General features: G+C 49.2%; 1 protein-coding gene across 1 annotated transcript; it reads right to left on the bottom strand.

The window, feature by feature from the left end:
- Nucleotides 1-355: 355 nt before the first annotated feature.
- Nucleotides 356-12998, bottom strand: LOC105488427 (glycosylphosphatidylinositol anchored molecule like). The gene is made up of 4 exons (XM_011752449.2): nucleotides 12768-12998; nucleotides 6666-6760; nucleotides 5950-6057; nucleotides 356-810 (listed from the first exon to the last, which is right to left on the bottom strand). Exons 2-4 carry the CDS (start codon nucleotides 6736-6738, stop codon nucleotides 515-517), a joined length of 477 nt encoding a protein of 158 aa, XP_011750751.1. The 5' UTR covers nucleotides 6739-6760; nucleotides 12768-12998; the 3' UTR covers nucleotides 356-514.
- Between the last annotated feature and the right edge of the window lie 393 nt (nucleotides 12999-13391).

Here is a 13391-nt window from a genome sequence, read left to right on the forward strand (position 1 = left end):
ACCACATCTGTCTTACAAGAAATGCTAAAGGGAGCTCTTCAAACGGAAAGAAAAAAACACTCATGTATAAAAAGAAAATATCTGAAAGTATAAAACCCAGGGTAAAATTAAGTACACAGACAAACCAAAATATTGCAATGCTATAATTGCAGTGTGCAACCCACTCATAACTTTAGTATGAAGCGCAGAGACGAAACTACCAAAATCAATAATAGCTACAGCAACTGATACTATAATAAAACCACAGAGTAATCCCTGAATACAGAGCGAGGGAAGGAAGAACAGATATGAATGGAGACTCCACTATGAGTGCTCAAGTACATGCCGGCAAACAAATGCTCATGAACATCTTCACTAAACAATATATTTTTTTTTATTTTTCTCTTACAACAAACCATAAATGGGCCACCTAGAAGAGCAGTGGATAAGGGTCTCTGGCTTACAAGGGAATAATGGAAAGCAACATTTCTCTGTGGAATGGGTGAAGATGGTCAGACCCTCCAAGGAGGGGTCCTCATGGCAATAGATTGCTGACTATGATAGAGGCAAAGCTCAGGAACAGTTTTGACTCCCCCAGCCTCACAGTTCCTTCTGGAAGCTCCTCTTCAATTACTTCATCGGGTAACATGTCCCTTTCAAGATTAGTAGGTCCTCCTGCATTGCAAACCATGCTATTACAACAACGAACCCAGTAGAAGCTATTAGTTTTGAAGATTTTTCTTGGGGCTTCAGGAGGCTGGTGAGCTGCATATAGAAACGTGCAGTTGAATGTACAGTTCTTATAAACAAGTAGCTCACGAGGGTTTATGCCTGAAAAAAAACAGCAGCAATGAAAATAACTGATTTCACATTTTCTGCTTGTAAATATTGAAGCACATACACCTCACATTCAACCATAATTAGCTCCGTGTGCACATTCTATACCCCCAGCTGTGACAATATTGTTTAGAATACTTGACCGAGAGAGAATATCCAAGTACACTAACGGGTCTCATCACTCCAAGAACAACTACTTCTGGAGATAGTTTTCTATCTAAGCTGCCATCTTTAGGCCTCTGGCCCTCCCAAAATAATATCATGGTACCTTGTCATGTAGCTACGCACAATGAAATGTCCTGTTCATTTTTTGTGGTAAGAATTCTACAGCTCCAGAAATCAAATGCAGACCAGAAGTCATGTTTCACTTATGGTCCAGAGATCGCACGGACCTTTAACAGAGGGGTCCATATTAATGTAGCATTATCCAGATTTTCTGCAGTTGGCAAGACCCTTTTAGGGTAAACTCCTTCCTGGGACCCTCAGCCTGGTGTTTCAGTCTCCTGAGCCCTTGGTGCCAACCTCCTCCCCAGCACAGACTTGATGCAGCATTCCAACTAGGTACATGTTATCCAATGGACAACCCCTCTGGTGAAGGTTATCGATAGCAACTAATGTGATCACGACTAATGTGATCAATAATCTTCACTACAGGGCTTGTCCAGTGGCCTCAGCTGACCAATGCTACCTGATCAAAGCTCCACCTAACACCTCCTTCAAGAATCCCTGGGTTAAATACCTTGGTCCTCATCACTACTTCCATTCCCCTTGAAGTCTATCCAGTGTTTACACAAATACTTTATTCTGGAACTTACCATAATTGATTTATCTATTCATGGATCTGGGTCTTGTCTCCTCTATAACACCTGAAACAACTGATGAATACGAACCAGTCACTTGTTTTCTGTTATTTTCCACTTAAAAAGTTTATTGGAGTTCTACATTCTACAGAAATGTGCCTGACCATAAGTCCACAACTCAGTGGATTTTCCCTAAGTGCCCACAGCCAGTACTCAGCATGTAGCACCAGACACAGAGCTGCACGACAGCCCCATGACTCTTCACTCTGCTCTTCCACACAGACACTACTGTAAGCAGCCCAGGCCAAAGATAGGAAATGTATGGACTTCTAAACCTATAGGTTAGTTCTGTTTGGTTTTGAACTTTATGAAAGGAAATTATACATTATGTCTGATTTTGTGGATGGCTTCTTTTGCTCTATTCTGTGTTTATGAAATTTATCCCTATTGTTGCACACTGTTGTATATTGTTCATTCTCATAATTGTATAGCATTACATTGATGAACATACCACGATTTATTGTTGATGGACATTAAGGTTGTCTCTGGTTTTTGTTTACTCCAAACAATGCTGCAATGAATACTGTTATATTGTATTTGCCTTGAGGTGAGCCTGCATAAGCTTTTATTAAATTAGCTATGTACCTATTTAGAAGCACTGAGTCTCAGTGTTTGATATGCAGCTTTAGCAGACAACGTCGAAGGGTTTTCTACACTGGGTTGAATTTATCTATAGTCTGAGGGATTGTGCACACTTCAGAACCCTGACAACACTTGGTATGATCATTTTAGGATACTGAGTCATTTCCTGTGGTGTTATCGTGTTGTGGTTTTAAGCTGCATTTCTTTCAAGAAGAATGACACTGAACAACTTTTCTTATATATGTTACACATTCAGACACCATTTTCTGGTAAATTCCCTTTAAGCCTTTTGTTTAAAATTCCACTGGATGATCAGCTTTTTATTAATTCATAGGAAGAAGTTCATTATATTATGAATACAAGTATTTTAGTAGATACATGTTTTGAAATGCTTTGTCCTCATCTGTGGCTCGCGGTTTTACTATTTCACAGGTATCTTCTTAGGAACAGAAGTTTTGAAGTTAAAGGTAAATCAACCTGTCAATTTCATTCTTATGTGACTAGTACTATTTTGCTCAATTTTTAAAATTCTTAATTCCTAAAAGTCACAAATACAGCATTTTACATTTTTCTCTAAAAACTTTATTGGTTTAAAATTTACACTGAGATCTACAAACCACCTAAAACTGCTTCTTTTGTATGGTGCAAATATTGTGTACAAATATCTAACATATCCACCACTACTTAGTGCAGAGAAGTGTCTTTACCTACTGCACTGTACAGTCAACTTTGTCAGAGATCGAGAAACCAGATGTATGTGGCTTTTTCTGAATTATTTCTCTTCTAGTGTTGTATTTTTCAATCCTGACCACAGGATCCAACACCTAACTGTTTTGATTAAGAAAACTATATGAATAATCTTGATAGTTCAAAGCACAAGTCCTCGAGCTTTTTTCTTTTTCCCCAAGGCTGCTTTGGCTTTCCTAGCCCTTCATATTTTCAAAAAGCATTAGGCACCAACTTGTCAAAACACACACACACCCCTGCTGAGACTCTGACTGAAATTCTTTTGGATTTGTAGGTTAACTGGAGAAAAGATATCCTTACTCTGTTGAGTTTCATGGTCCATAAGTATAGTGTACAATTCCATGTGTTTAAGTCTTTAATGGTGTTTTAAGTCTTCAATAGGTGTTTCTGCAGTTTGAGTGTTGAAATCTTGCACAAATCCAGTTAGATTTGTGGTACTTGATTTTGTGATACTTTAAAGAGCAGCAGTCCTTGGATTTCATTTTCAATCTGTTTCTTGATGTACAAAAAGACAAGTGATTTTGTAAACTGATTTTTGAATACTTATCTTGTATCCAGGATCTTTCCTAAAGGTATTTGTTATTTGAAGTTTGTTATCTCTGATGAATAGTAAGCAGTATAAATTCTTTCTTTCTGCTCTCCATGAGACTTAATCCTTCCTCTTGGCTAACTGAGCTACCTAAGAACTCCAGTTCCATTGGGAATAGAAGTGGTGATGGTAGACATTTCCCTCAGAGGTTTGGAAAGGGTGTTGGATTTTATCAAAGCATTTCAGCATCTACAATAATCTCTGCCCTTTTTCTTTGTTAATATGGTGAATTAAACTGATGGGTTTCAAATTGTAAACCACATTGCAATTCTGTTATTGAATCCACAAGGTAGTAGGGTTATGGAATGTGTGTGTGTGTGTGTGTATGTGTGTGTGTAAATGAACCTTTTATTTTAAAAATAGTTCTAGGTTTTCAGAAAAGTTGCAGAGATAGTGCAGAGTTCCTATATGCCTCATACCCACGCCCCTTGTCTCAGCACACTGCCTATGTTTCTTTCCGTAGAGGTCTTTTGCTTACCATCCTGCACAGCCCCAGAAATCAGCAAATCTCCTGAAGGAAAAATGTCCCAGCATTCCAGCATTCCCAATTTCTTTGTCCTAATATCCATCAGGGTTCATTCAGGAAAATGGAGCCCTTAAAACAGTCTAGGTCTAAGTTATTAAATACAAGTGTTACAGCTGCCATGACCATGGGGAAGCCAAGAAAGGAAGTCAGTCAGGTGAGGCTGAAGATCAGAGGAACAGTCCAGAGCTAGGTCACTTACACTGGGGCAGGCTGGAACAGCCCAACTTTGCATGGCAATATCAAAGGCCATGTACCTTTATCCTCTCAAGTAAGGCTCTTGCAGAGATGTTTAAACTGCTCCATTGGAGTACCCATCACCTACGCAGGCCAGTGGCCAAATGCCTGCTGTCGTCTTAGGAATTGCTTTCAGTCAAAGGCTCAGAAGTAGAGAAGATGGGGTGGACATGAAGGAGGACAGATCGGAGTCCGCCAGTGTCCATTACCGCACAAAACCATCGTGACCTTCCAGAAGAGTGATCTCTGCTTCACCCACACCTTGCAAATCTCACTCAAGTTCCTCTTTTTGCCAACTATTACCCCATGAGGGATTCATGGGAAAGACAGTTTTCAGACTCATTTAGAGGCAGTAATCATGCCATCAAGGTCCCCAGCAGTGGCCACTCTGGAGACAAAGCCCAGATTCTCAGCCTCCTGCCCATGTCCCAAATCAGCAGTTGGTCTGAAGAAGAGATGTGCATGAATCTCTTCTCACACTGCTATAAAGAACTGGCTGAGACTGGGCGATTTATAAAGGAAAGAGGTTTAATTGACTCACAGTTCCGCATGGCTGGGGAGGCCTCAGGAAACTTACAATCATGGCAGAAGGGGTAGCAAACACATCCTTCATATGATGGCAGGAAGAAGTGCCGGGGAAAAGGCCTTTATAAAACCATCAGATCTTGTGAGAACTCACTTACTATCATGAGAACAGCATAAGGGTAACCACTCGCATGATTCAACTGCCTCCCACTAGGTCCTTCCCATGACATGTGGGGATTATGGGAGTTACAATTCAAGATGAGATCTGGGTGGGAACATAGCCAAATCACATCGAGGTGGTAATCAGGGGATTGTTTTTGTGCAAAGCTTAGAACACAGAATGACATGTGAAGTTGCAAGCACAACCACAGAAACTGGGGACAAAACGGCTAGAAGAAAGGCCCTGAGCAGGGCTCCAGGCAAGGCCTCCACCTGTACACCATGATGTACACTGGCTGCACCCTCCCTGCTTGCTCCATTGGTCACTGGGCCTCTGGCCATACATCTTCATCTTCTGCAGGTTAGCGCCCTGGGGAGACGGGGCACCTTCCTCAGAGCGCCAGAGGGCTCTGAGGAAGAAGCAAGAGTATCCTGGAAGTGAAGGCTCTGCCCTGACCTCATGCTTGGCCTTCCCATCTGTGTGTGGTAGGCATTTCTCTGAGGGCAGTCCATGGCCCATGCACTGCTTTGACCTGCCGAGCTGGAAGCACTCTCTAGACTACCAGAAATTGAAAGGCCAGTGAGGACTCGCCCAGGCAGCATGGGGTGTCAACACACACAACCAGAGACAGTAGAGGCTCTGAGGTCCGGCAATGCTCTTACCCTCTGGAGACACTGCAGATGTGTGGACAGATTGTACCACTTTGCAGAGTACCTGGCTCTACAAGATGATGCATGCTGGCCTATCATGAGGCTGAGACCAAGGCCTATGGAGACGCACTCAAGATGGGAAGACATGAGGGAAGGGGAAACAGCTGGGTTCAGAGAAGAAAGCAGACTGGCCCTGCCCCAGAGACTATCCAGGTAGGAGACTAATCTACAATGTGTCAGAATGACAAAAAGGTACTTACGGATGGAGATTGTCATACAGCGCCTAACATGATACGGACATGTTCTAATTTCGGGACAGTTGAAGTCATTTATGACCGCACAGTCATGGCATCTCAAACTGTAGGTCCCTGAGAGGGGAGAGAGCAGGCTTCAGGCTTCTGCTCCACCACGACTTTTCTACCCATTACCAGCTCACTCTACCCTCCCTCAATGGCCAGCCCTTCCCCTCTGCTTCCAAGGACTTCTCCTAGCCTGCGCAGCTCAGCTCTCTATGCAGTCTGAGTGTCGCCCAGGCTAGCTCCTGGAAGGCAGGCCAGGCACAAGGAGAGCTTTCCCTGCTCTCCAACACAGGCTCCAGGAAGCGCCACTGGTGGTCACATACAGGATTGCTATGCTCTGCAGACCTGGCCCACCTCACCAAGGAAGACTGGATACTCACAGGGGTCCAGATTCCTCCTGGATTTCCCTGGACACAACCCCTCCTGCCTGGCCCTGATGGGGAAGGGCCACATCAAGGTTCCCCTTTGGTTCCCGGTCAGCTGCTCTTCCATCCTAACCCTCTCCTTGCTCATGACTACTCCTGGACTGCCCTAGTGCCCAGCCCTGATTACACAGCAAACGTAGGCCCCAGCTGGCTGAGACATGCTCCACGTTGCAGCCAATCATTCCAGTTACCCCCAGCAGCCCCAGGTGAATTCTCGTCCTCTCCGGGACAGTGAGAGGGAATGATACTTACACTGAGCACCAACGGTAACATTGGCTGCCACCAGTGGGAGCCCCACGGCTAGGAGTAAGGCAAAGTGGAGCATCACTTCATGCAGGAGCCTGGACCTGAAGGTAAGAAGACCCAGACAACACATTAGTGAGCCATGGCTCCTTGGCCAGCTCTATGTCCCTGGCGTCAGTGGTCTCATGAGTCTCCCTGACTCTGCCCACCTGAATGCCTCCCCCACTGGGCCAGCAGCTCCTTGGGTAAGGCACTGGGGTCGGGCAGGTCTGACCCACACACAAGTCTTTGCCAGGCCTGTGCCCTCACCTCAGACAAACTTGCCGTCACTCCTCGAGCCAGGGAGGTCCTGGGGCTGCTTCATGTGGCAGCTCACCTAAGGGTCCCCATGCTTCAAAATATTTCTCTGTATCTACTGGTTGATTCTGAACCTCAAAAGCAACTTGTGAAATGTTCTCAAATACTGCCCATTGACGTGCTTTCTGCTCTCACATGCAACTCAGCAACATGAGAGCTGAGGTGACTACAGGTGGGGAGCGAGGACAAAACATGCCAGAAGCCCAACTTGAAGGCATCCTCAGTGGCATTACGAGAGAACTCCCCTCCCAAAATCTAGTCTTCTTCCACCCTGGGCATCACCGAGCCATCAGTTAATTACTGGCAAGGGGAGGATCTGGGGCACCTCACACCTGAGTCCTGATGCCAGCACTGTGGGCTCAGAAACATCCCCCAGGTCACCAATCAGTTGCCACAACTGAGACATTTTCTCGCAGGGACACAACTGCACCCTTATTCCTGCAAATGCACTGTCTCCATCCCCTACCTGCCTTCAGCAGCCTGACTCAAGGGGGAAGCTCCATCTCCCTGATTCGGAGCAGGTCAGTCCTCAGTGCTCAGTGGGGCAACTCCCTGGGCACAGTTGCTGACGGCTGCTGACTCCCCTCATTCTGAGGCCCCACTGGAGGGGGTCAGAGCCTAATGTGTAGCTCCCCCCTGCAGGAGCAGCTGGGGCCACAGAACCAGAAGCTGACTGTGCAGCAAGAAGCCACACCCAGGGATAGGGATGATCAGGATCCAGTACCCACTTTGCCCCACCCTGTGTACTAAGTCCAGCTCCAGTGGGGAAGGCTGAGATTCAAAATGCCCCTAGCCCTAGGTCATCAAGTTTGGGAAGAAAGATGGGTTGGTACCTCTGGGATGCAGGAGACCAAGACTGAGGGCCTGTCAGTGTCTACCCTTGGAAGGGGCTCCTGACTCGCCTGGCCAGTCAGCCTCCCTAGGTGGATCTCCCACCCACCCCATGCCCATTCCCCTGAGACCCAGCAGCCCTGTCTCTACTCTGTCCTGCCTGCTCTCCCTGGATGCCTCCTTTACTCATTCAACACTTGCTCCCAAAGCTGGGCTCAAGGGCACCTACTGACGCAGAGCATGTACACTGAGGCTGTCTTCCTCCATGAGGGCACAGCAGACATTCTGAACACCCTTCCACTGTCAATGCCCAGAGCACATGCAGGAAAACTCACATTAGATGTGTTCACTGATTTCCAGCTGGATCTTGGGGCAGATGGGAAAATACCCAAGAGCTACAATGGAACACTAGAAGAAACCGAGCTGGAAAGTCCACAGTAACAGTATGATTTCCTGGGGCACAGGTTGACACCCAGAGCCCAGAGCTTTAGGATTTTGTAGTTGAACAGGTTCTGGAGACAAAGCCAGGACCAAGGTGAGTGGGAAATGAGAGCTTGGATTACTTCACAGAGCATGGATCCTCAAGACCAAAAGTGTCAGAGAAGCAGAGTGGGCTAGAAAATGTGGATCGTCATCATCAGCAAACAGAGACCCTGGCAACTTTGGGCCTCATCTTCCAGAGGATGCATGAAAACAGTGTGTTTCCTGGGAATTCCTTACCCAGAGACTTTCTCAACAGTCAGGCTGGAGTTAGAACATATATGACTGTGTGATTGCAAACCCCAGACAGAAAAACCACTTGCAAGTGGCCATGAGTCATCCTCATCCTGGGAAGCCAACAGAAACCATCACTGGAGGGGGACATACCCTCCACTCAGACCCCCAGCCTCCGGTTGACTAATGACAAATACAAATGTGCCACAGACAACCAGAGGCACAGAAGTGATTAAGCCCCCAGGAGCAACAGCGGAAGAAACAAAACCCAAGTTAGACTCCCAAGGAATTCCCATATAGGAATGATTGGATGCCAATGTAAACACACATGCTTAAAAAGTCAGGAAAAAAATCATGTTACTTCCACTTCTACATGGGATGCAGTAGGTTGTGGCTACTCAGAATGTGACAACTGGGCAAATCAATCCACAGAGTTAAAAGTCACATTTGAAAGGCCCTTGGACAGATATAGAAGCACTAAGGCTAACGTAAACCGAAATTCCAAAGAGGGCAAGCCCTTCCCAGGGTACCCTTTGTCATTCCAGATACATTTGTCAGTTTGGGCACCAGCTGAAAGCCAGGCTGGCTACAGGCAGGGACTCCAGTAGGGAATGCAAACCAGAGTGCTTGGCTCACAGTCTTGGCTTACAGGGGACCAAAGTGGCCCAGAATCTCCAGGTACCCTAAAGATCAAGCCAGTTTTCCCATGGAAGGGCCTCCAAGTGCCATGGTGGGAGGGACCCTGGGGAGTCAGAAAAGGCCAAGTAGAATCCCCCCTAGTGTGGCAGATCCCAGGAGACAAAGTGCCCCTAGAAGGAGCCTGCCACAGTCACACCACTGGTCTCCATCATAAGCCAGTGGGCCAGGAGGAACAGGTGTGTGGGATGGGGTTCAAGGGGAAAGTCAAAGCCTAGAAAGGGACACTTGTCTGAGCTGACACTTGTCTGAGCTGACCATACTAATTGGGTCATCCTTGTCACACCCAGCTAAATTAGAGTGCCGGGTGGGGAGGCCATTCAGCACTCAAGGTAGAAAACATTGCTCCAAGAATGTACTTCTCTGAGGCCTGGCTGCTGAAACTGCCTGCGGTAACCTGAAATCAGTTTTATCTGATGGCTACTGAGACCACCTGCTGCAACTCTAAGCCTCGGTTCACCCACTGCTGTCATTCATTCACTCATCAACCAGAGCTTGCCAGCTCCCCAAAATCCTACTAGTGCCAATGAAATTCAGACAGCAGACAGCAATATGTACTATTTCTCTTTATAAAAAGAGGCACAGTTTCTCTCTCTCTCTCTCTTTTTTTTTTTTTTTTTTTTTTTTGGAGTCTCGCTCTGTCGTGCAGGTTGGAGTGCAATGGCGTGATCTTGGCTCACTACAACCTCCACCTCCCGGGTTGCCACACTCTGTGGGAGAAGGGGAAGGACACCGCTCAAGATGGCTTCAGTTAGGGTTAGAGACAGGGCCGGCTCCAGAGGTGGCCAGGGTCAGGTTGAAGCTGCAAGATCCCAACTGGCCTCCACCTTTGAGCAAGCCAGTAGGCGGGGCCTTCCCACAGGCTCCTGGAGAGAGGAGAGGGTGCACATCCCCAGTAGTAACATGCAACCATCTCCAATCTTTCCAGCTATTTTGTACACAGTGCAAGACATTCAATAAAAACATCAGAGGATATTTACGAATCAGGAATAAATTATTGCTAATCAATAAAACAACAATAGAAATAAACCCACACTTCACTCAAATGTTGACAGTAGCATACAAGTGCTTTAAAAATTCTAATGAGAGCATGAAAGAGAAAAAGATTACAAAATTGATTACTAAACTGATTTTTTAAAGATGAAAAATATTTAAAAATAACTGGATGTGTAAGAGGCAGAAATAAGGGACTATAGTGTGAATTATTTCTATACCACCATACTTCTGACCCTAAATATGTGAGTTTTTACACACAAACCAGTTCTCCAACTCTCTGGACACTAAGTGACTGTCCAACATTTCAATTCAATTCTGACACTGCCTTGGGTAGGGCAGACCCCACAGGTGAAGGGCTCAGTCCCACCCTATTGCCCCCACTTCAGATGCCAATCACAAGTCTGGGCCACCTGTACTTCTGACTGCTCAGTTATAAATCAAGGGTTTCCAAGACCTCCTCCTCCTAGATAATTTGCTAGAACTGTTCACAGAGCAGAAGAAAACAGTTTATTTACTATTACCAGTTTATTACAAAGGTGACAACTCAGGAACCATCAAAGAGATGCATGGGCCAAATACAAGGTAAGCTTAAGATGGCTTCAGACAAAAAGAGTTGGAATATTTTATTACCAGCACACCCACTACAAGAAATATCGACTTTATAACATATATAGAAATAAAATATATGACAATATCCCAAAGCAAAGGAGGCTGTAGAACTGAAAGGCAGAAACAGTTATGTCAGCGTTGGCGAGCGCAGGCTTCCAGGCAAAAAACATTGCAAGAGGTAACAAGGACCGATACTTCAGAGCCGAATGCAGTTTCGGACACTCAGAGTCCATTTTCTGACTATGGTGGCATTAAGCAATAAACCACCCCTAGAAGGATTAACTGGAAAATCCTCATCTGTCTGGAAATTAAGAACACACTTCCAAATAAGAAATGGACCCCCAAATCCTTCTCAATAGAAGTCAAGAATATTTTGGGCCAAGTAATAATAAAGAATGAAAAATAGAAACCTGGCAGAAGCAGCCCGAAGGGACACGGAAGGAAAAGCAGGGCTCCATCAGAAAAGGAAGAAAGACTGGAAGCGAAGGCCTCCTTCTCTCCTTCGAAAGCAAGGAGCCAGAAAAGAACGAGGAGCAGAACGTGGAAAGGGCTGCGGTCCCGTGACCCCCGCCTTGGGGAATCACAGTCAGTGTGGGGGTGGGGCGGCCCCCGGGACACTCCGAGGGAGAGGGCTCACGAACTGAATGGGGCCCCCACCCCCAGACTCTCGAGGGAAGCTGAGCTCCAAGGGGAGGGGGATCCGGGGACCCCGAGGGAAGTGGAGTTGGGGTGCTGGCATCTCCCTGGGACCCTTGAGCATAGTTGGGGGGCCTCCCTGGGACCCTGATGGGAGTGGAGTTCGAGGGATCCCCCGGGACCCTGACGGGAGTGGAGTTGGGGGTCCCCCGGTACCCCTGAGAGTAGCTGGGTTTGGGGGTCTCCCCGGGACTCTGAGGGGGTGGAGTTGGGGGTCCCCCGGTACCCCTGAGAGTAGCTGGGTTCGGGGGGGTCCCCCTGGGACCCTGACGGGAGTGGAGTTGGGAGTCCCCCGGTACCCCTGAGAGAAGCTGGGTTTGGGGGTCTCCCTGGGACTCTGAGGGAGTGGAGTTGGGGGTCCCCCGGTACCCCTGAGAGTAGCTGGGTTCGGGGGGTCCCCCTGGGACCCTGACGGGAGTGGAGTTGGGAGTCCCCCGGTACCCCTGAGAGAAGCTGGGTTTGGGGGTCTCCCTGGGACCCTGACGGGAGTGGAGTTGGGGGTCCCCCGGTACCCCTGAGAGTAGCTGGGTTTGGGGGTCTCCCCGGGACTCTGAGGGGGTGGAGTTGGGGGTCCCCCTGGTACCCCTGAGAGTAGCTGGGTTCAGGGGGTCCCCCTGGGACCCTGACGGGAGTGGAGTTGGGGGTCCCCCGGTACCCCTGAGAGTAGCTGATTTCGGGGGGTCTCCCTGGGAACGTGACAGGAGTGGAGCAGGGAGTCCCCCTGGTACCCCTGAGAGTAGCTGGGTTCGGGGGGTCCCCCTGGGACCCTGACGGGAGTGGAGTTGGGGGTCCCCCGGTACCCCTGAGAGTAGCTGGGTTTGGGAGATCCCCCTGGGACCCTGACGGGAGTGGAGTTGGGGGTCCCCCGGTACCCCTGAGAGTAGCTGATTTCGGGGGGTCTCCCTGGGAACGTGACAGGAGTGGAGCAGGGAGTCCCCCTGGTACCCCTGAGAGTAGCTGGGTTTGGGGGTCTCCCCGGGACTCTGAGGGAGTGGAGTTGGGGGTCCCCCGGTACCCCTGAGAGAAGCTGGGTTCTGGGGTCCCCCGGGACTCTGAGGGGGTGGGGCGCCCCATCCAGGAAGCGCGGGGCACCCCCAGGCGGCGTCCGCGCGGCCCCAGCAGCTGCGGAGGAGGCTCCCGGCCGGGCTGCCTCCGCTGGGCCCCGGGGCAGACTCCAGTCTCACTGGGTCCGGACCCGCCTCAGAAACTGACCTGTGTCCCTCGGGGCCTGCCCTGTGCGTGACCGCCGCCTCCAGCCAGCCGCGCCTCCGCCGCCGGCCGCCCCACCCCCTTTCTGGAACTTTCCGGGCCCTCCCCGGCCGCACAGCTCCGCCCTCCCGCCGGACCCTCGAAGCCCCGTCCCCAGGCTCCAGGCCTCCAGCCCATCCTCCCGTGTCCGAAGCCTGGCAGGGTCCCCCGGGGGCTCCGGTGAAAACATTTCACACAGAAATCTGCACGCCCGGGCTCCAGCCACACTCCCTTCAGGAAAGCCACGGGGAATGTTCTAGAAGCCCACGCCCCTGGCTGCTGGAGAAGCGGGACAGCAGCCACCCTTGGCAGCCTGTAGGCACCACCCAGGCCCACGCTGCCCTCAAGGTCCCAGTCCACCCACCGCATTCCTGGACCCTCCCTCTAGGTGGTCCTGCCACCACCATAACCCCTGGGGACCCCGGGAGCCCCTCCGCTGGGGGCTCAGGGTGGGACCCCGTCGCCTCTGGAGCTGGTCCTGTCCCTAACCCTGACCTAGGCCAGCTGAGCGGTGCCCTTGCCCTTCAGCCCCACCAGCGCCCACCTGTCCAGAGGTTTCAAGGGGGCACCTGCCTGGCTGTCGCTTGA

The sequence above is a fragment of the Macaca nemestrina genome, chromosome 8, assembly GCF_043159975.1.
Source record: "Macaca nemestrina isolate mMacNem1 chromosome 8, mMacNem.hap1, whole genome shotgun sequence".
Taxonomy (NCBI): Eukaryota; Metazoa; Chordata; class Mammalia; order Primates; family Cercopithecidae; genus Macaca; species Macaca nemestrina.